At 40.7% G+C, this 23,595-nt stretch overlaps 2 protein-coding genes across 3 annotated transcripts in view; both read right to left on the bottom strand.

Moving 5' to 3' along the window:
- Nucleotides 1-15,262, bottom strand: part of fam53b (family with sequence similarity 53 member B) — a 19,328-nt gene extending 4,066 nt beyond the window's left edge. Inside the window, exons 1-4 of one of the 2 annotated variants that reach the window (XM_015045076.1) lie at nt 15,081-15,262; nt 7,439-7,632; nt 6,783-6,831; nt 3,852-4,606 (exon numbers count right to left, since the gene is read on the bottom strand). In XM_015045076.1, coding sequence (XP_014900562.1) covers nt 3,852-4,606; nt 6,783-6,831; nt 7,439-7,528 — 894 coding nt within the window. In that variant the 5' untranslated portion in view covers nt 7,529-7,632; nt 15,081-15,262. Of the gene's footprint in view, nt 1-3,851; nt 4,607-6,782; nt 6,832-7,415; nt 7,633-15,080 lie in introns of those variants that run through there. The other variant, XM_015045077.1, reaches the window with a different exon arrangement.
- A 3,000-nt stretch (nt 15,263-18,262) lies between these two features.
- Nucleotides 18,263-22,448, bottom strand: hpdl (4-hydroxyphenylpyruvate dioxygenase-like). The gene is made up of 5 exons (XM_015045075.1): nt 21,675-22,448; nt 20,385-20,551; nt 20,150-20,301; nt 19,097-19,224; nt 18,263-19,025 (listed from the first exon to the last, which is right to left on the bottom strand). Exons 1-5 carry the CDS (start codon nt 22,400-22,402, stop codon nt 18,839-18,841), a joined length of 1,362 nt encoding a protein of 453 aa, XP_014900561.1. The 5' UTR covers nt 22,403-22,448; the 3' UTR covers nt 18,263-18,838.
- Nucleotides 22,449-23,595: the final 1,147 nt, after the last annotated feature.

Here is a 23,595-nt window from a genome sequence, read left to right as displayed (position 1 = left end):
AAAAAAAAAAAAAAAAAGTTTTTTAGAGATATCTGATGTCATGGCCTCGGCAGTTGACAGTTTTCCAGCAGACAGTCAGTAATTCCTCCCTAAAGAAACTGGCTGGTCACAAAGTGCATCACCCAATAATATTAAAGGAGAGTTGAGTGGAATGAAAAATGTGGTAGAAAATTTTAAATCGAAACCAAGGAACCAAAGTATTCTTTTCATTTACTAACATTTAGTCACATCTCTATTTAAAATATGAAATTAATCTGCACCATTGCTTCTCGTTATTACTTCTGAGATTATGTGATGAAAGTATGGAACCACAACAGAGCTACTTTTAAAAATGCATGAATAATATAATATAATATAAAAAAAAAAAAAACAAACAGAAAACTTGGGGCATTAATTCAGCTCACATTTCACACTGGTCGAGGCTACAAAGCTGTGATCTGTGTTTCGAGTACCCACGCAGCAAGCGGCCGTACATCACTCGGGTCTGCCTTTTGACTCCTCTGGCCTCTCGATGGCCCTGCACAATGCGCACTTAGATCTGGGGAAACCTACAAGCTTCGTCAGGCGAATACACATGTGCCAGTGGTGCTGCGAGCATGCCCTGCGACAGCTGTGCGTGCCGGAATGAGAAGCCTTTATGACAGAGGCTTATCCAATCTGTATGGCTAATATGGAGAAGGCCGGACAGCTGCCTCATGCCTCGCCGGTGTCGGGCCAGGGGGACAAGAGAGAATGGGGCCTCTGTGAATCCCCCCATCCCCCGACCCGTCATTTGCGCGCTTATGTAACCTTTAGAAGGAATAGGACTGTTAAGTTTAAGAGGTGTGTGGATGCAGATGAGCTTTAGTTGATTGGGGTGGAAAAACCTACGATTTCAAGATTCAGATGAATACGTTTAGATTGACAAAACTTGATGTGTGCTCTGTGTGAACTCATAAACACCATCAGTAGTTGGCCATTACATGTTTCTGTAGACAATTAAAATGCACCGCCCGTCTTTTAAAAAGCCATTCCCCTCACAAACGAGTGCAGGGCGAACAGCTGCAAGCGGTGGAAATGGCGTTTGCTGCAACATCCATAAATCTGCACATCTCAGATGAGGCACAGATGTAGCATTCAGTGTAAGCCACATTCAGAACTGAGGAGTAAAACTCGAGCTGTTATGATCAGATAACTCTCTGCTGAAAGGAACTGCTGGTGAGTTTAACGAGTTTAATCTACTCAGACCCAAAATAAAGAGTTCGCTTTTCATTTCCGAACTCCAAGTAATGACCTAGAGTTCTTAGGTCATTATCTAACAAAAAAAAAAAGAAATACCAAAGTGAATTTAGTTCAGATATATTAAAAGTGATTTATCATCATTTAACAGCAGAAAATGTGAAAAACGAGGACCGGGGTAGCTAAAGCTGAAGCTGTCAGCCATGACCTTCTAGACAGGGACGATCCAGTATTCCTCTGGAGATCAAAGAGGAATACTGATGTTTTTCTTGGCTCTGGGAAAGCAGGGACATTCGTCTGCCATGCCGATTATTGCATTGTTGGATTAGCATTTCAGACTCCAGAGTCAGACCTCTGGATCAAAACACGATGGGACGAACCGATGGAAGGGACCCAACAACAACATGGGTCTGAGCAAAACGAAAAAGTCATCAAAGCTACAGATGCAGACCTCAACTCCACAACATCCAGAAAAACGAGATCAATACAGTTCCTTGCAAAAGTTCATTCCCCTTTCATCAAACTATAACCACTAGGCTTCAATGTATTTTATTGACTTTTTTGTGACAGATCGAAACAAAGTAGTAGGTTAACTGATACATTTGAGATAACTGAAGTAAACACCTGTAGATTTGTGTTAAGGCCACACCTTAAACACTGCTATCTTGTTTTATAGGACAGAAGGGATGTTTTTTTTTATGTAGTGTATGCAATATTCTGGTTTCAGCTGCTCTTATTTTCCTGTTTGTTCTACCAGCTTTACTACCACTGCTTTGCTTTGGGATTACTGCTTTAAAGTCCTCCACACCTTTCATCCCTGCCCTGCTGTGTTCCTCGGTCTTCATTATGCTGCTTGTTAACTAACGTTCTCTGAGGCTTTTCACAGAATACCTGGATTAACACTGAGATCAAATTACACAGCTGGACTCTGCTTATTAATACAATGGCCAACAACAAAAAAACAATCATTTTCTTCCACTCCACTTTTATGCACTACCTTGTACCTTTCTATCCCATAAAAGTCCCCATGAAATACATTGTAAAATGTGATTGTAACTTGACAAAACGTAGAAAACGCCAAGGGGCATGGATACTTTTATAGCGCCCCTTAGATAAGCTGAATTAACAGAAATCCGTCTTATCTTTTCGATAATCTATAACCTTCAGCCACCACCGCTCCACTTCCTGAAATTTGTAAAGCGAGGCCGAGCTCCGCAGCAGGCGATTGGTTTCTCCTCGGGAAAGCTACACCGCCGACGTGTCTGGATGACGGTACGCTCCGGAGACACACATTCAGCAACGCTGCGAGCAATCGTTGAGTAGTGAGGTGACTTTGAGTCCTGATAAGGTAGATGGGGGTAAAAGTCCTACAGCTGGGTGGGGGGAGTAACCTCAGAGCCTTATCACCACTAAACATGTCTTAGAGTTTCTTAATTTGAAAAGAGAAACTCTTTAGATTTCTGCAGAACTTTTTCCAAAATAGTAACAGCTTTCACTTTTTTTTTTTTGCCCCTCCCTGCGTTGACTGATGTCGTCCTTCCACACAGAATCAGAGAACAACAATAGAGAAGATCTGCAGCTGAGAACGGTGTGAAAACACTTTTGGTTGTCTTGCCTCTGGTTGTTTTTCTCTGCATTGACCTCGCCTCTGTTTGAAGCTCCTGTGGCGTCTACTTGCTGTGTCACAACAGTGACACCGCTGAACTCCAAATGACTGTCTCCGAAAGGCCAAGGCCTGCTTTGTGTTTATGAAAATACGTGAAACTTTACTCCGTGTGAGGGCAGGAAGACATAACGCCTCCATGGACGAGCAAACTAAAACAGAGAGGTGTGCTGGATTGCGAACCCGTTTTCTAGAAGTCTGCTTTGACCCGGCTGTCTTCTCCCAGGCAATAAATACAACAGAATCCTCCTTGAATGCGAATGCAAATACACACCCACATAATGGAATGTGAATCTCAACAGGCCTGCATGAATGAATGACTGCTTTCAACGACAATGCAGGCAGACAGACACTTGCGAGGTGTGTCGAGGGAGACTGCCGCGACCTTTACCAAAAGTGTTTGTTTTCATGGCATGACAAGCAAAAAAAAAAAAAAAAAAACGTTTTGTGAGTGTAACACGTAAACGTAACAGAGGCTGGAGGACATGGACTAAATCTCACAAGTCATGATCATGTTTGGATCACAAAATGTAGAATTTGTCCAATAGATGTCTGTAGAATTTACATCTGGTAGATGTTATAAAGACTAAGAAGTACAATTATTATTATTATTATTATTTTTATTTACAGAAAATAAATTATATAATTTGAACTGTTCAGCCCCCTTTATAAACCAATAAATAAAACCTACGTGTTCAGAAATCCATCTGTGTGCCATTTAATATGTTCAATTTGTTTTTAGAATCAGTTTTTTTTCATCTAACTTCACTGTTTCCTCCTTTCCATTTAAACTTTTTTCTCAGTCTCCAAACCAGCATCACTTTTTTTCCTTTTGGTCTTTGTTTTCCTTTGTCTCTTATCTGATACGCAGCATTTTATGTTGTCCGCTATAAACAATGACGAACTGACTGAAAACAGGAAATTCTTCCGCATATTTTCCTACTTTATGATCTGTTCTCCAAACACTAACCTGAGTCATCTTTGCCAGATCCAGGGAAGGCCTCTGTTTCTGAGAGTCCGCCGGCCGCCTGCGTTTCACACCGATCTTTTTGTCGTTTAAGACACACGGCTGGGAGCGACTCCGGGCAAGGCCACCCTCCCCACTGCGGCGCTCGAGTTCTGGAGTGGAGTCTGGCGAGCTCGCCGGTGAGGATTCCTCCGCCTCAGGGAGACAGATTTGTTCATGGGAGAGGTAGAGGGCCTGGGCAGATGGATCGGAGGAGTTGGGAGTTGGGCCAGAGAAGGCGGAAGGCCTTGACGACAGCTGGGGGAAGCAGGGCTGCTCCTGGCCGTTGGAGCGGGCAGGCAGGCTGAAGCTGGAGCTGCGCTGCATGGCCGGGAAGCAGAGCTGCGAGTTCCCGAGGCCGCAGCCGCCGCCTCCGCGCTGAACGCTGCCCCCGCTGTGGCACCTCCTCTTCTCCACCGAAGTCCACACGCGGGAGCCCTGAGGGCGCCAGGTGGAGCGGCAGCTGCTCAGCTCGTCAGAGCAGGACAGGGACCGGCACTGGCGCTTGCTGGGGGGCGCGGTGGAGTGCGAGGCCTCGGTCAGGCTCAGGTCCTGCAGCAGGCTGGAGATGGTGCTGGAGGTGGAGCCCACGTCCCAGCCCCAGTGGGCAGAAGTCCTGTGCACGTCGGGCAGGACGTCCCAAAGGCTCTCCAGGCTGGTTCCGACCGGCCGCTGCTGCAAGGCGCAGCTGGTCCCCACCTCACACCATCGGCTCGTCTCTGTAACAAACAGCAGCAGCGGCCTTTTCAAAATGCTCAACGCAAGACAGCAGATGTTCAGAGCAAGCTTGTTAATAGTATCTCCGATAAGAATGGGCCACTTACTGGTATCGGGGGTAAAACAGAAAAAAAAAAAAAAAAACACTCAAATTTTCCAAATATGTTGCAAAGTATGTGGGTCAAACTCAAGACTAAAATGTGGCCCTCCAGACTACCACATTAAAAAAAAAAAAAAAATGAACCTCAAAGTGAAAAGATGTTTAATATTATTTAACTTTAAGAAGTACTCATCAAATACACAAACACCAATTTACTTTTATTAATGAGTTTCTGGCACGGCTTCCCTTTGAGGACGTTCCTGATCTCGATTTTGTCCAAAATGAAAAATGAGTTTGACATCCCTGCTGACTGTAAGGTTTAAAATACTATAAATCCAAGTAGCTTTTGTTGTTTGCTTTTGTTTGCCGTTGCTCACAGAAGAGCCTCACGTGGTTTGTTGCAGAGGCTTTGTTAACTTGCTTGAAATCGTAGTGGAAAATTGACAATATACAGTAAAATTCAGCCCCCAAGCCGTGACGGTTGTATTACTATTGATGAAAAAGCCCACGCTCGGTCTGTATTGATTGTTTTGTTCAATAGTGATAGAAGCATTGTGGTTTGACGGCTGAATTTCTTACTCCATAGAGACAATTTTCCACTAGAAAGAAAGTACATTATTATCCTGACAGACCAAACTGCTGCTCTTTTGTTACTATATATGCCAAGGTTGTGCAGACATAAGTGACGTCAAACTTCTGCTTCGGGATTGTTTCCGTATTCATAGCACTGGCTGCTTTGCGTTGTATTCACCACAAACACACCCTGCCCTGTCCCTCAGGCAGTGCTCTAGTCGCCGTGCCGACTGGAAAAAGGAAGGAAGCTCAACGTCCAGCTGGCTCAATGCGCTGGAGTCGGAGTAAATATATATACATCGCAAGCATTCTGATGACCCGAGTTGTTGCTAACAGGAGCACAGGAAACTAAGTCACCTCCCAACTGATTTTTGTCTTTTCTTTTGAATAAAGGTAACCAACATGACTCTGGCGAGTGAGCAGCTAAACACGACAGCAACTATCCATTCATAGCACGCAGGATGTTTGTTCCTCTCTCTCTCTCTCTCTCGAGATAAACGTCGCTGATAATCAAAACCAGAAGCAAAAACAAGGCTTGTGGGAAGTACTATCATCACCTCGGACCATAGTTACTCCAAGAACATCAGACATTTTCGTCTCATCAAGAAAGTGGGAAAAATCAGGTTCACCATGTTTGGGTGTGAGGAGATTTCCGCAAAGATAAACTTACTAACATGACCTCACTTGAACACATTCTTGTACGTGAAAACCACCTGTAAGGCACGTTTCACATGAATCCACACGGCCTTAAACCAAAAGCAGCAGAGTCAACTTCCGTATCTTAAACTCATCGGACACTTCCAAGCTGCAGAGCAGCATTTAAACCACTTTGAGCCTCGAATAAGCAAAGTTCAGCTTAGGAAAATGAATAAAGCATATTGAATCAACTACAGGCTTGATCTGGACATTCTGGCCTTTTAGTTAGGATTATTAAAGATGGTGGTGGCAGAATAATGCTGTGGGGTGGAAATAATTTAGAATGAATGCTTTAACCTCAACTTAAATCAGCAGCTAGATGATTGAACTTGCAGTAAAACAGCACAGTGATGGCAAACGAGCAAACCGGTTAGAGGATGGATAAAGCTGGCTAATGTTTAGCTTCTACAACCTTAACCAGATAAAAATATGTAGAAAGTTAACTTAAAAGTTAGAACTGTGCCAACAAACTTTAATTTGAATGAAGTCCACAATTTATAGTCACATAATCCAATCAGGAGTACATCAGAAACTTGTTGATGACTTAAAAAAAATAAAGCTAGATGCTAAACAAATATTAGTGGTTGTTTATGTATATATTTGAGCATCTATCCATTTTTTTTTGTATAACTAATTTAAACGTTTTTTTAGACATTAATGATGTTGTTTGTTGCATAATTATTCCACTCTCCAAAAAAGCAGCTCAGACAAAATCCTCAGAAGCTAGTAACTTATAACACACGTTACCAAAGCGTGTAAAAGTTACGAGCACATCTGCATATCGAGCAAGTGAGATAAGGAAAGCTTACCCATGAGTCCACAAGAAAAAAGTGCTGCTCCCTGGCTCATGGTTGGCGCCTGGAAGTGTTAGAAATCAGAACAAGATTCTCTGTCAGCCATTTAAACACCACAAAAATAAAAGGAATGTGGGATTGCAGAGGTAGCAGTTAATAATTTCAATAAAACTGAAGAAAGTGGTGAACAAAAGTTCGGCCGCAGATGACTTCACTTCATGAGACTGAGGGCAATCTCAGTCCACATAAGTGGGGGAATTTTCTTCTCTGCTGGCAGAGCTTCAAGTTGCAGGGATGCAGAACCAAAAATTAGTCAGAGTTGGTCAGCCTTGTGTAAAGAATACTACACTGTCATTCCAAGAGAAATCCTGGTTAATGCTACCAGCTTTTATGATGCAATCATCTGTAATTGCAGCATAAATGTCCTGCATTTATAATCGTAAAAAGCATTCGCGTTGTTTCTCTGATGTCATGTCCTGTGAGTCACTCGGGCAGCCGTTAAATATTCTGCCTGAGAGAGTTGGGTTTCAGCTTTGTTTTAGGAGAAATAGGTGGTTTTAATTCAGAGTAGCAGGTTGTGCTCTCCTTTGAAGAGCACATGTCACTTAGACACCAAATGACACATTCCACACACAAGGAACTGCTTACATAATCTCAAAATATCCTCTCACCGTGCCCAAGTCCGTACGTGTTGCTGTTACATCGTCGCCGCCCTTTTTTTCCACTGTTTTCTTGTAAATGATCACCATCACAACACGCATCCCTGTCCACAGCCGGTCCAGTAATGGCAGTTCATGCTGAGGGCCATCTCTTCGGGCTTGGTGCTATTAGTCGGCTGGAATGCGCTTCACTTCTCAGCCCACACCTGAGAGGGCACAGGGAGATGAGAGCGGGATTAGAATTGGGAGCATTTTTAACATTCTGTCGGCCGTATAGAAGCTGCGAACGGAGAGGAAGGGATCCCCGACCTGGAGGCTCTGAAATGCATCATCAAATGGAAAAGAAGCCCTTAAGATCCCTAAAAGGAATTCCCTGAGAATCGCTTTGGTGTCCAGTGCCGACTGGAATAACAGGAAGATGGATGGACACATGGGTGGATTTTAAAAAAATAACTCAAATAAAAAACTCTGTAAATCTGGAATATTATCAAACTATTGCAGAGTTTCTACTACAGCCTCTACACTAAACACCAAACTAACCTGAAACCCAAAGCCCCCCACAGACATTTAACCTTAAAGAGTGGCCTTCCATGCACAGTTAAATTTTTAATACTGAATCACCCAAGCTCCATTTCTCTCTTTCACACACACACACACACACGCGCACACACACGGATTCCGTTTCTGCAGTTCCAACACGTGCATCCTGTTCAACATCTACATATGTGGAAGATAATGGGAATTCAAGTTTTTTTCTGAGGCTGCACTCCCAGAACACACTTTATTTGTCTCCTCCGCCATCATGTGTTTTCACTTCCGCACGGCCTCCTCAAGAAAGCCACATTAAGTGGAACTCCACCTTTTTAGATTCGTGTGAGTTTCCTTAAAAGTGTCCCACTCTGGAACCCACAGAGGAGTTGTGTAATTGACTCCTCGGGGGCCGGCCAGGAATAGCTGACCTTGCGGTTATCAAAACAGGCCTCCTTGTATTAACGCTGCTCCACGATTACACTAAAACTGCTGATTGCCTCCCTCCCCCCTGTCAGATGTAAATCTATATAATGGTCAGAGGATCTCGCTACCACAGCAATCAGTTGGATGCAAGGCCATGTCAGGTAGAGCAGTCGTGGAACAAAGAGGACACGAGATGGTCGTATGACGCCCTGAAGGTCACTACAGGAAACCAGCACACAAACAAAAACAGAAGAGGCGCGAGCAAAGAGGTCTGGCTGCTCTGGGGGCTGGAGTGGAGTGCAATAGCGTCACAAGACCATGCAGGAGCACGCCAAAGGTGCTGTTTGAATTCAGCGAATGACTTCCATCACTAACACTTATCACCTCGAGACGACAGAACAAGAGAGGGGTTCTGAGGAAAAGACACAACACTCACTGAGCTCTTTGGGCTTAACTGGTGACAGAGAGGAACGGAGCTTTGGGATGGATAGCGTGCGTGGCGTGGCCATCGACTACAGAGATCTGCGAGATGGCTGCGACTGACACTACGGAAGGGGAAGCAGTTGTTTACGCATCTAAATGACCCAGAGACAGACACACAGCGACCAACACGAAGTCCTCCCCACCGACGACTCCCGGGGTTATCCGACATTCTTCATGCTCCCATCGTAAACACCGCCAATATGTTCAGCTAGAGAAAATTGCAACAATTAAATCATCTTTCTCTCCCTTTTCCCTTCCCCTATCCCTATAAATCTGAACTGAGTACTTCAAGTGGGTGAGGTTTATAACATAATTATAAACATTCCTCTGCTGCATGACATAAGTGGAACACACAATTATAAAAGCCTAACCTAGCCCTGCAGCCCTGGAAAACCACTCAAGCTTGTCTTGGATTTTGAGTAAAAACACAGGATGCAAAATGCTAGGATAAAAAAAAAATAATAATAAAAAGGAAGGGAGTGAAACTACTTTTTCTTGGACAGACAAAACCTGGAAAGCAATCCTAAGATCAGGCATGGGCTAATATCAGAGTCCCATGACATGATAACTTGAGATCCACAGATCACGCTTTACCGGTAATATAGATTTCTGGTTTCATATAACATCTGGTTTGCCAAATGTGATTGATTCCTTTTTTTAATTTTCCCGAAAGGATAAATATATTTGCAGCTGGCTTCTTTGAAATCAGTAAGTTTTACCACTAAAAGTTTTCCATTACGCCAGTCGTATGATTTACATTTGAGATGCAAAAATGATTAATGGGATCCCATAGAAAGTGCTGGGATCACTCGAGGGTAGAGTTACTAAGCGCTGCCCCTCCGCCAAATGCTGCTGTACACTAATAGCAAGTGTAGTCTGGCTACCTGAGCAGACAGCCCAGCTAATTCACATGTTCTGTGCAATAATCAATTGAAAAATAACTTGTTTTTGCTCAAGTCTTTTGCATAAAAATAAATAAATACTCTGATGAATGTTAGGAAACAAGGGTATTTTTTAAAAGCCTAATTTCAAATTTTCTCGTTTCTTGAAACTTACCATGAGAATCTCCTACCAGCCCCTGCTTGGCACTCCTTCATCCGTTACCGTGCCCAGAGCTGCATCTTACAAACTGACAAATTCAGCAACAAAAATATCTGTCCTTCTCCAATTCTGATGTAAAACCTGAAAGCACCTCTGTTAGCGACATCGCCATTTATCTGGAATTGGTGGGAGTCTCTACGCTTCTGGCATCCGATAACTGTTTTATCTTTAGCCACCATGACAACAGAGAAAGTCTAATCGCTGAGCACAATGCAACAGAGCATTTCACTTCCCATCAAAGGCAGACTGACAAACTGACTTCCAACACATCTCTCTGCAATGCTGTCTGGCGTCTGTCCTGAAAGGCAATGACGATGCTGTCTTGGATGAGCAGATGCTGCCCTTCTTCCTTTGTGGTTACCAAAAACTTTTCAACCATGGTCGCTTTGGTTTGTCAGCGACATCAAGCAATCGTGCTGCAAAAGTGAGATACGACGCGAGGAAACCACAGAGCTTACTGGGTCAACTCAACGCAAGTGGGCTTTTTGTCAAATGTTCTTCAACTGCATTGTATTGCGTTTTAATTAGGATCTCAATCCCACTATGTGACTGAATTGCATTCTAAGTGTATTGATTTAAAGTGAGATAATACTTTTTAAAATATAAATGGATATGAATTGGATCTCTTTTTCTTGAGACAGCATTTGTTTATTTGCTCTTGATTTATCCAAATTTCATAAAGACCACACAAAGCAATCCCAACAAAGACCCCAACAGCAGCGTCTGCTCTGTTTGAGTAGCTTTTCCATACATTGCCTAGACTGTAATCCCGTGGGTTAGGCCACCATTACATAAGGATTTGTCAGCTTTGTGTCTGACAATTAGAGCTAATACTAATCTGTTTTATAGCACTTGGACAGCTGGTAGAAACAAAAGTGTTTGATATGGCGTTGGCTTATTCAGATTTATTACTCTGAAGGATTGCCACTTAGAAATGTAATCTTTGATTTATTTTTATTTTTTTCTAAGAATCAATCAATCAATCAATCAATCAATCAAATTTTATTTGTATAGCACATTTCAGCAGCAAGGCATTTCAAAGTGCTTTACATAATTAAAATAAAAACAGCATGTGAGAAAGAGATTTAAAAAAAACATAATTAAAACGTAAACAGTGAGAAAGAGAAATAAAAAGCTGTATAACTTTAGTTGAGATGCCGTCAACTGGGACTCCAACCCTTTGGACTTTAGTCAAAACGCCATTTGACAAAGACTCTAACCTCTCGGACTTTAGTCAAAGAAGATGCTAAATTTAAAAAAAGAACAAAATTCCATACAAAAGTTTAATGGAGAAGAGGTTTTGATATTCCTAAAGAAATACCAATCAATGGAAAGACAACTGTGGATGTCTCAACAAAAGGAGAATCAGCAGAGCGCCTGAGATGGCCGGCCTTGGAAGGCTAACTGGGGGATTTGTACTGTTCCTGATCTCTGTAACCTCTGCAGGAGGAAATCAGGGTAAATGGGACATTTTCTGCAGACAGTATTCCTGAGGAAACAAAGCAAATAGCTAAACCCCTGAAGAGTAGCAGGTTCCAAATCTACGCCCACCTTTTGAGAATTCAGGTTCATCCCAATGTATGACAAAAATCTTGTTTCTTTTTTTTTCTCTCATTCGAAACAAAAATAAAACAAATAACTATTAATTCTGAAGACTACAGCTTGCAGCTGATAAAAATCCAGCACTGAATTGAGCTTCTCTAAAACTTGTAATATTTCATAAGACCAAGAAAAAGAATGTTTGACACAGAAATGTTATGTCATGAGCATGTTATGTCCTATGACATAAACAGACTGCTGACTTGCTAGTTGCCCAGCAGACAAACACTGACTTCCTCCACAGGCAGGATGTTTTTGAGGGAAAGTTGAGTGGAAGAAAAACAAATTTGCACAACATTTAAGGTGCTTGATATTCAGTGTGAAGTTACTACACATTGAGTGGTAATTTGGAGAGACTTGACCTCTTGCTTGTGCTCTAAAACTGTCAAGAGGACAATGAGAAATTCAAGATAGTTTACCAACAGAAGCTATTAAAGCAATGTGGGTTTTACCAACAATTCTAAATGCAGTCATACAAAATATGTCACATGCTGAATGAATGTTCTGTATTGTATGTACCTTCCAGTAAGCCCACATTTCTATGCTAATCTTTTGGTTAGTTGGATGTTAAAGCAAGTTGGATTCTATTCAACTTTTTGCGCCACATTTTTTTCTTCCACATAATTTTCCATTATTATGTTAGGATACGGCACTCTGAATAGCCGACTTGTACAGCAATACAATACCTTTTTGGGATTACCCTACTTGTGGATTGTCTCAGTGACTGTCTGCTGGACAACTGCCAAGTCAGCAATCTTTCTCCATGGTTATGTAGGTCAAAACAAAAATAATCTAAAAACCTTTATTTTGGTGTTTTTGTAATATTGTATTTGTCTCAGAAACTGAACTGGGGGTTTTATATTAACTGCAAGTAATTAAACAGAAGCAAACAAAATGTGTCATATTTGTGTATCTGTGTAGAAACTGAAACTCTGATATGAAATAAATGTGAAATCTAGCCATCTATTTCTGCATTTTTTTTTTTTTTTGACGCTGCAGCAGCAGATTGCACATCACAGAGAAAACTCCAGGTTTTCGAAACCTGAAACTTCCTTTGTTGGGGTCATTATTTAGCTCCCAGTGAGCAGCAGGTGGTACTTAGTACTGTCGAGGCTGACTGAATGAAAGGAACTTTATGAAACACATTGTAGGGTGCTGGCAAGCACACAGCTGCCCAACACGTTCACAGAAATTAAACCAAGTCATACGGGAGGCTTGCTCCACATTTTTTAAAGCTGTGAGTGAATAGTCAGAAATGAGCATGGCCGGGAGGCTTCAATGGCAGCTATCGGGCTCAGTCGAGGCCCTGGGGTACAGCCAAGGTCTCACAGGCATGCAGCTGCCCACTTACCATAAACACAAAGGCTCAGCATGGCTACGCATGGCAGCCAGGGAGGCCCAGGTTCTTAAAGCTGGCTCGCCGCTTAATTATCTCATACATAATCGCTTGCACTGTATACATTTGTCCAGAACAAGAGCTTTGTTGAGCTCAGTAATCGAGGCTTTGGACAAACTTGTCCAAGCTGGAGAAGAAAGTTGTCCGCTTGAATGCTAAACCTAACAAAGTCTCTTAATTACACAGTGGATAAGGGGACACAACAACTAATGGTACAAAATAGGAATTGGCAGGAATAGTTAATCAATAGGCTGATAGGCTTATTACGTCTACAATCATGTTCTCTGCGTCATGTGTTTGTTAATGTAATTTTGATTAATAGACTTGGGGATAAATAATTACTTAATGTAGTATATGTGCAGAATATCATCCTTTTGATCTTGACACAGTTGTGGTGCTCCTACTCACTAGGGGGTTAAGCAACCAGATATTAGCTGCTTAATTAGTCAGGGAACCTGCTAGCATAACCAGCCAGAAGTCAGTCCCACTCAAAGTGTAGTTTAGTTTAGGAGCCTACTTTTGAGCTAGTTGACCAGCGGACGTGCAGCAACAGGTGGGGTGGGGGCAGCTCTGCATTACGCTGTGATCCGTGCCGGGAACTCTGGCGACTTCAGCAAACTTTGGGGCGTCTCGTTAAAAGGAGCTGAAACTACAGATGCACCAACAAATGGGCTGGATATAGGCTTTGATTTGTGATCGACACATCAAACAATGTCGTGTTTCAAGCTCAAATGGTCATTTTATTTAGAATTAAACAGATAAATAAAAACTAAGAACTTAAAAAAAAAAATATCTCATCTTAGATGGGAATAATCTTCAAATCTGGCTTCAAAACCACATACTCTATTAAAGAGTATGTGGCCTGATCTAGCTTGATAACAAAGACCACATCTAAATGTTGTTAGAAGTGAATTAAAATATGTTTTAAGATTACAACTAAGTATTTCCAGTGGTAGCTAAAAAGGAAAGGTAAATCATCTGCGAGTCCTGACGATTGGCAACCCTCTCATGGAGACGAGTTAAAACGTTCAACAGTTTTTCACACGAGCCTGCAGCTAACCTTCCAGCTGGATGGAAGGTTAGCTGTCACAAGAAAAAGTCCCCTGAAAACTGAGCCGGTCCACAAGTGACTGGCACACTCTATTAAAACCCCATTTCTAATGAAAGGGAAACGAGTTTGGCAGAGGAACTGAACTAAACCACAGCGAGAACATGATTTTGAACATGACAAAAGCAGCCAAGCCCTTGTAACTGTAAAGAATTAGCTTTACATGCAGAAAATATGAAATTCTTTGGCAGCGAAACACTCGATTTGACTGCAAAAACTTAACAGTGACAACTGCAGCCATCTGGGACACTTCAGTGTTCACGTTTCTCTGTTTTTGTTTATGTTGCCGGGATGGTAAACTGCTGAATCTGTAGGATGTGTGTCAGCCAACCCTGACTTCACACCTGAGGGACAGGCTGGCTTTCAAAATGATAAGACAACCACATTCCACTGCGGTGCCACAGTCTGAAACCAAAAGTGAAAAGGAAAAATAGCACAGCCATAAAATAAGGTTGTGTCAGTAAGTATTCAGCTACAATGACTACTTACTGACACCATTTTTTTAAAAAAACAAGCAAACATCTTGGTTTGAATGTGGAAACCATACTGAAATGATCGTGTCCTTCATAATCAGCACATGATGCAATAAACTTAATTAACACCATTTATTAAGTATTAACTAATCATGTGCATGGTTATTATTTTTAAAACACTTTTGAGAAGTTTCTTCAACATATTTCTCACTGTTTAGGTCTCATAGAGTACAGTAAAAGAGGAGCTGACTTTATTTTAAAAAAAACAGTTAAAAGGGAAAATTATGAGTGCTAAAACAGACAAAACAAAGGGACACAGCTAGAGCAGTTCCCATGAGAAAAACTTAAGCTAAGCTAACAGAAACTCTATTCAGACTCCCCCGAAGACGCTACCACTTGCAAAAAATAATGACAATTCTAATAATTTAGGAGTAACATAGCTTCAAAACGAATTATAACATTGTTTGTAGTGTAGCTATAGATGTTACAGTAAGTTTTCTGAGCAATGTTGCTAACATTTGAACAAAATTTCCAACTCACAAGCATCACTGTGATGACTTCCTCGGATTCCCAACAATTCAGAGAAGCTGTTTAGTTTCTCGCAGCCATGGCGAGTTTCTTTTTCGCAAAAAGTAGAAACAACAAGGTAGGAAGCAAAGAGAACAGCTCACTTCAGCTGCTCTCTACTAACTACAACACTGCCCCACTACTCTACTGTCCCACAGAACTACACGCTAATGAGCTTGTGACGACTTGCGTGGACGATACCACTCATACAAGGGGGGGGGAGATGAGGCTTACATTTGATTAAAAACACCTTTAAATCTTATACATAACGGTCATCATCTGTATTATTTTCAATACTTACAGTTGTTATGTTTTCTGAACTGAAGTTTGAGGAACATGAATGGAAAACATTTACTTTGAATGACTTTTGTTGAGAGAAACACCCCCCTCCATCCTTTCAGATAGTCGCCTAACCCCCCTTGAAGTAATGAAAAGTAACCACAACTTCTGAGTCAGGCAAAATAATAGTGGGATGTCCGTCTCTTTCAGAGATCCTGATCATTCTCCTCAGTCCAAATGCAGGATTAAGCTGATGGAAAAGTAATAAGAAGTGAACATATCTATAATAAGTAGCATTGATTGATGAACAGGTTCAATTCAGCTATTTCTTTAAGGGAATGCAGTCCTTTTTTCACATTGCATTTTCACAAATCACAAACTGTGTTGAAAGGCTATTAAATAATTTTTAATCATGATTAGACTAGTCAGTGGTCTTCCCATTTTCACACTTTAAATGGGTAAAAATATCTTCACACCAACCCAGTCCCTGCTGAAGACAAACATCTGCACTGTGAAACAAAAGGGTGGCAGTACGACGCTGTGGGGACGGTGTTTCCAGCGTTAGTTTTATGCCAAAGTTTGCATTGTTACTGTAAACCAAATAGTTCAGTTTGGTTTTCTTTTGACTGGAACGCCTTCTTCCTCATATTTAGTTTGTCCTCTTTATGGCGTGCAGAAAACCTTAAAATGGGGCTTTTTATTTGTTGCTCTTCCATGAAAGCTACATTTGTGTTGTGCAGGAAAAATATAGTTTTTCTTTCACTTCATAACATGCACTACTTTGTGTTGGTCTATCGCAAAACCTTATTAAAATCCAGTGAGGTTTGTGGTTGTAATGTGACATTTATGTGTAAAGGTTCTGAATATTTGAATACCATTGCAATGGAATAATGATAATAACAAGTATCTAACAATTTTAAACCATAAGATATTGTGGTTTATTGTTATGAATACTAAAGTAAACCTTCGCCACAAACCTCCGCCTACTGTAATATCCCCAACCAAAAATGTTTTTTTTTTTTTTTTTTTTACAGTAAGTTGAAAACATTTCCGAAGGGGGGCATAATGAATTCGCCTAACTGGGCCTCATAAGGGTGGGGAGCTTGAGGCTCACCCCTGGCAGACACTATTGTTAATCAAGGAGTAACATCTGCTGTGTTCTTCTAATCTTCTCCAGACTGTCCTGCTCGGTTTTAGACTGTCTGCTTTTATTTTTGCCTGCCTTTTGGGTGACCCAGGATTTGTCTCCTACACAATATCGGATACCAGCCTAGAGTTAAGTTGTTGGAAAAGTGCACTTCTTTAGTGATCACATGCAAAGTAGTATTGGGGACAAAAGTAAAAAAAAAAAAGATGTACAGGAATACATGAATGAAAAGAGGTTTCATTTTCATATTTTCATAACATAATTATGTAGTTAAATAAACCTCGAATTAAACATATTAACTAACACATTATCTTTTCTATAATTGGTCAAAATTTTATGTGTGCTGTACATCATGAATTATTTAAAACTATAAATATGGCTCACCAGGTAGATCCTGACATGTGATTGGTTATCTACAAAGTATTTTAACTGACAGTTAACCTTATCCACTGACTGTGATGTGTAATACTAATGAATAATGTGTGTGTGTGTGTGTGTGTGTTGTTTTGATCATTTGTCTATTTACTTAAACTATGCATGTTTAATTACATCTAATTTATCACATGAATACATAATGATTACTTAAACATCACAGATAAGAAGCAGGTGATTAAATCATGTTTATTTAATCAATTTATGTTTATTTATACTTGCCGAGTACAAGAAATTAAGAGTTGGCCGGGTGTGTTGTTGCTGTGAAAACCATAGGGGGCAGTGTCCACCAAACATGTTACAAGAAAAGAATCAAAAAGGGATAAAGACGTATTATAAAAAATGGATATTGTGACTAATTGCAATCATTATTAATTGTTTGATTTTTCTTACTTTTCATGGTTTTACTGTTAGATCAGAGTAAGAAAAAAAAAGCCGTCTTCCAGAGAGTCCCCTGCATAATGCTGGGTGCCATCTGCGGCTCACACTGGCCAGGGACAGATGGCTGAAGAACTCCTGTTACAGGAGCAATCGCTTCTCAACTTTAATGAACAGTTAATCCCCTCTGTGGCCAACAATTCCCATTTTATTACAAGTAGAGGTTGGTATTCATGCAAAGTGTCCAATCAATCCAATAAAACCATATGACTTTCTAAATATGCGGCAATTAGTTCCTCAGCTGATTGAGCAGAAATGAGTTACTCTTCAAATCCAAAGTGTGTGCGTCATTCCACCTTCACACAACAAACACACAAACTGTCTGAGAATCTGGTTAACAACCGAAAACAACCAGACTGATTAAAAGAAAAACACTGACACCATTTGTCAAAATTTAGAAGTGCACGACTTTAAGAACTGTCTTTTAATAGGTTGTTGAAATTTTCTCTTACCCAGCGGGGTCCTGTAACTACAGTCGGGACATGAAAAGAACCATATGGTTTTCATGGAGTTCCTCATCTAGGTTTCATTGCCTTTCATTCTTCCCACTAATCCTCACCCATTATGTTTATAGCCAAGTTTAAGTGAACAGACTCATCTCAGTGGGTCTCAAGGTTTCCCTCTCAGAGGATCCAAACCCAAGTCGCTGCCAAATCATGATTTAATAAAGCTCCTCTGTGTCTGGAAGAGGGGCAGCTGTTTGCCCGGTGACGGTTCGTGAGGGATCCGGAAACATCCATGGTGGCCAATCAACACCAAGAGCGTGTACCGCCTCTAAAATGTAATTAAATTAATGTGTGAATAATTACGTTTTGTTTTTTAGATGGACAGGTGGTAGCTAAATAAAAAATACATGTCATACCTTTTTTTTTTATTTGTAAAACATTTTGCAAACTACTTATCAAATTCCAACAAATGTACAATTTTGCAATACATTGCTTTAACCAGTCATATTAAACCCCAATAAAATAATTTGAACTTTACATATGCAAAACGAAATGTGAAAAATTGAAACGACTGAATAGATTTGCAAAGCGATGCACGAAAGAAGTATTTTGAAATGTAATTAGAGGAAGCCCCGTGTGTGACACCATCTAACTGCAGGTTTCTGCAAGCTTTCCAGGTTGCATGGTCCATGTAAAGGCAGAGCTTAGTCTTCTCAGTCTGTGGGAAATCGATTTATTATGGTGCAGCTGCTTTCCGTTAATTTGGTTTGCTCTGATAAACAGAGAACAGCCCTTCAAGTGTTACATTCATGTTCCAAGAAAAGCAACCGACACGACATGAAGTGAGGAGCTTTATGATTATTTCATACATTTCTTTTAGCTCCTTCGCATATGACCTCCAGTTGAAGTATTATAACACTACGTATAAAACACGCATACGTTTTTAGAAAAAAAAAAAAAAAAAAAAAAAAAACACAGAGCAGCGGTCATTAGTGAGCAGACTGCACATTCTCTCCCTGAGAATCCCTCCTCTCGTTCTCCATGTACGCCTGCACGGACCGCCACAGAGCCCGGATGTTCCCTTCGCCAAAACCCGTCGCCCCTCTGCGCTCAATCAGCTCCAGGAAGAAGGTGTCCTCGGCGAAGAGGGGCTTTGTAAACACCTGGAGGAGATATCTGAAAGCATAACCGAAAGGTCAACACACATTATGAACCACCTTGACTCTTACTGCGAGGTCGTGACCCACCTTCTGTTTTCGCTGCATCCCGTCTGTGACGATGGAACCTCCTGCAGGTCCGAATCCAGAAGAATGCCGTGCTCCGAAAGCCTCTGGGGATCGAGTCCCGCCTTCTCCATTTCCTGCAGTTTTCCGACCTGCCGGAGCAGGCGTCACGTGTTAGATAAATCGCTGGTTTGCAAATCAGTTGGATGGATTTTCAATGCGCCTGATGCCCACATGCAATCTACGTTAACAGGGACAAAGATCGAAATGCTCACAGAGAGCGATGCGGTTCTCATGGCAATGGTTAGAAAAGGTGTGGCGTGAAGGAGGGAAGTGAATCGTAAACCATATTGTTATAATAATATTCCAATTCCGACGTTTTTTTTTTTCTCCACTTGTTTTGTTGTTGCTTCTCCCTAATTTTCCAGGTTTTATTTAAAAATTAAATATCCTCATTGTACAAAAAAAAAATATTTATTTGCTTTGATTTATTCGGATATTTTCTAAATTTATTACTTAGTTTTCAGGAAATAGTCTTTTTTTTTTATTTAACCATAACTATATACCATCACTGAGCAGATCAGCTATTTAAAAACAATATTTTATTGAGTACGTTTTGCTTCACAATCACTTTTCAGTCTAGAGTTATTCTTTTGCTTTGTAGCAGTGGCCTTTTCTGGATTATTGTAAGTCATAATCGTCCGCATTAAATAGAAATAAGTGCTTAAAACATGTCATACTGTCAAATAACTCTTTATGAGTTTCTCTTTTTAAAGCAAAATACTCAAATGAACACATGGCATGCTAACCAGACTCTGTATATCTGTGTCTTTGTCTGTGCTGTTTTCATGAACAAAGAGCGGCTCTGTCCTTGCCGTGCTGGGTGGTGTCGTGGCCTTGAAGAGACTGATTATGAGCTGAGCTGTGTCAGGAAATCTACACAGAGAGAGGCTAAAAAAGGAGTGAAACCAGCTTTGATTTTATTTCCTTTAGAAAAAAAAAGAGAAAAAAGACAGCATTGAATAAACGGACCTTCTAAACTTCCTTCTCTCTTATGGCAATAAGGTGTGTGCAAACCTCTGTGTAGTATGCAGGAGGAGGGGAGAAAAACTGGACTCCAGCTTCAGCCATCGCGTGCGCGGTGGAGACAATGTCTTTGGTGTAGAGTGCGACGTGCTGGACGCCGGCCCCTCTGTGCTGCTCCAAGAAGGTGTCCACCTGGTTGCGGCCTGAAATATGAGTAGCGGTGTACTCAGAAGCTGCGATGTCATGAACTGTAGAACAATCCGAAGTGTCAGCCGGGTTGTTGTACCTTCGTGAGGAAGTGATTCCGCGATGACAAACTTGCAGTCGGGTTCTTTTACGTCGGGGAAGGGAAGAGCGATGCCCGCTTTGCTGCACTTCCAGTACTGCATGGCAGTGAGTCGAAGTCCGACGCCTTCCTGGTTCACAACAAAACCTTCGTCTACATCTTCATCGCTACAAAAAACAAAAAAACAAAAAAAAAAAAGGGTTGTTTACCTTGAGATAAATTACTTCATAACGCTTGTTCTAATAAGCATTCATTGAAAAATACCTGTGGTGCTTTTTCCATGAGGGATTCATTTTTTTGTGGGTGTCTGGAAAAATCCAGTTACACCACTGGGGAAAAGCAAAACACAATGCCTTGCAAAACATATCCTAACCATTTTTATTTTTATTTTGTCCCATTCCAACGACAGACTTTAATGCAGCTTGACTGGGTTTTTGATAAACCAACACATAACAGTGTCACATAGCTCTAGAAAATTATGATTTCGCAGATTAGAAGGATGTTTTTTTGTTGTTGTTGTTGGAGATTTTAATTACAGATATCTGCAAAAGATGTCTAGTTTAAGTATTAAATGTCAACATTGGTCACCTAAACTAATTTAGGACGCCAAAAAAACAATGAGAGACTTTTTTCAACTTTTTTTTCTTTCTGTTTTTAATACCAACACGGATGGATATTACTCCTAAGTAATATCCATTTCTCACCAGTAAGTGGCGCTAAAGGATTCATTACAACTTTTGCCTTATTCAACGCTGGAATCAACAATGATCATCACAAAAAAAAAAGACAAATATATAAATATAAAAAAGAACCAGCTATAATTAGCATGTAGACAATAGCTTCAAATAGAAGGGATTTTTTTTCACACCATCTTTATTTGTGTAAGATGGAGCCTTTACCTTCATCTTTTTTTTTGTTAGGGAGGGAGCAATCTAATCTGTAGAATTTGAAATGTCAAAATGTATCCAATGTAAAAATCCCAATGTAGCTGAGCACGAACCAAGTTACAGGTTAACAGTGAGCTCCAAGTGCAACTTAAACCAACAAAACGGCATTGGTGACACTGCTGTCAACGTTAACATTAATAAACAGGATACTACAGCAAGTGCACTGGAAGTAATTTAATATAACATATTTGAATACAGCTGCCATTCTGAGTGTTCCAAACAAAAATTACATTTCCATCCTAAGAACAAAATCTGACTGAGGAATTACATGTTTGATTAAACAGTGTGGCTTGATGATGCATAACTACACTCTGCCATACGTTATTTTTTTGCCTTTACTTACCCATCAATGAAAAATCTCTGAAAGCCAAAAAGCTTCTCATACCACCCGATGACCTGGTGGGATGACTTTCTGGGACTGGCATAAGTTATGTGATCAAAATGGGTAACTGGACAAGACAAGTCCTCCTTTTCCAAACTCCAGTTCTTCTCAGCGATAGTAAACCCAGGCAAAAAGGTCCCTCCGTATTTTGTCTTGTCAACCAACGTGTGGCACACATTTCCCACAATCGATTTAACCACGGAGTAGGTGACGAGACCATTTTCGTCCTCGACTGTCGTGGGAGGCACAAGGAAGTTGCAGCCCAGTTGGCGGAGCACCTTGAACGACCTTTCCACGTCTTCCACCTCGAAACACACGTTACTGACAGAGTCCACCGGATGGTGGGTGTGAACATCGTAAAGACACGACGGGTTACTCAGCTTGTGTTTCTCCGAGTGGACTCGGGGAGCATGATCGGGGTGTTCACCGTTTCCACCGTTCTGCGGCCATTCATTCAAACCCACACTGCCCTGAACGGGTCCTTCATTCACGACGAAGACTGACGTTCCCTTCCGGAAAGCCACCTGCCTTGACTTGTCAGTCAGTCTGGTGGCAAACAAATCAAATTTGTATTTCGACACGAGGTCGTGGGCTAATTTCAGCCCGTTAGAAACGTGAAGCGAAACGTGGTGTAAACGGCGCAAGGGGACTGCCATGTTTTTCCTTTTGAGTGACGGGGTGCGCATCATTTGTAAACCGGGGAGGAAGGTGGCGCGCCGTGTGGGCTTGGTTTGAACAAACTCTCAAATGGCGCCACTCAGTTATAACAACAACAATAATACCAACAACTGAAAACTAAATTAAAGGGAGTCATATCCACAGTCTGTTTTTTTTTTTTTGATGAAGCAAATGCTTAACGAAACACTGTTTATTTATTATGATTAAAACTGATGAATTAATTTAAATGTTGAGATAAATTGTGTTACATGTCATTGTGTCTTTATAAATTGTGCATTGTAAAGACACAGTTTTCATATTGGTTGTATCGAGTTGCAGATAATTCATGGCTTAATCATTTATATATTATTAAGACAAAAAATACATATTATAATGAAATTTAAAGGCAGTTAATTAAAAATAAGATGATTAGTTGACGATAAATGTTAGTCTTGTATTAATACCTTTCAGTGTAAACTTGACACTGACAATATAGATGAAAATAGTGTTTCAGGAAGAAATGACTGGAGGAGTATTTTGAAGAATTTCCTTTAGTATTTTCAGTTTTATCAGAAAGAAAACAAACAAGAACACGGAGGTTGATAAATGATAAATCATGTTCTTTGTTTCTGCTTTGAAAAAATATATATTCAGCTTTTCAGTTGCTGTTGATGAAACATTTGCATGCTTTAATATACATGATTAAAAATAGTAATCAGTTCCCTTTATTAAATACGAGCAAGGTATGCAGCACAGCAACACTTCATGATACTGTTACTTAAGTGCTATTTATAGGAAACTTGTTTAACAGCTATAACTATCTGTCACAGCTTTGTTTAAGATTACATTTTCTTCACCTCTACCAATATTCCAGAATATTTCGTGATGCATTGTGAATAGCAAATGAAAAAAGCTATCTTTTTCTATATTAGACAAGATAATACATCGTTCACTTGTTATTAAAAACATAGTGGCATCTAACTCTCCACTGTCAATGTCGATGTGTGTGTCTGTGACCCGTGGCTTTAATCAATTACCTCTTGTCTTCCATAAAGGAGGGTAACTCCTCCCACTCCGTTTCGTCATAACTTCCCAAGCCGTCCCCCGGCTAACCGTGGAGGAATGCACCCGAACGTATTTAAATAACAAGTGATATAAGTTTTAAACAGGGGCGTAATTGAGGACAAATGAATGAGATGAGAGTGATTATCAATCTATCAATCAA

This window comes from Poecilia latipinna, unplaced genomic scaffold (assembly GCF_001443285.1).
Source record: "Poecilia latipinna isolate Pla-1442-1.1 unplaced genomic scaffold, P_latipinna-1.0 Scaffold706, whole genome shotgun sequence".
Classification (NCBI taxonomy): domain Eukaryota; kingdom Metazoa; phylum Chordata; class Actinopteri; order Cyprinodontiformes; family Poeciliidae; genus Poecilia; species Poecilia latipinna.
The sequence above is the reverse complement of the archived record's forward strand: the minus strand, read 5'-3'. Positions and strand labels throughout refer to the sequence as shown.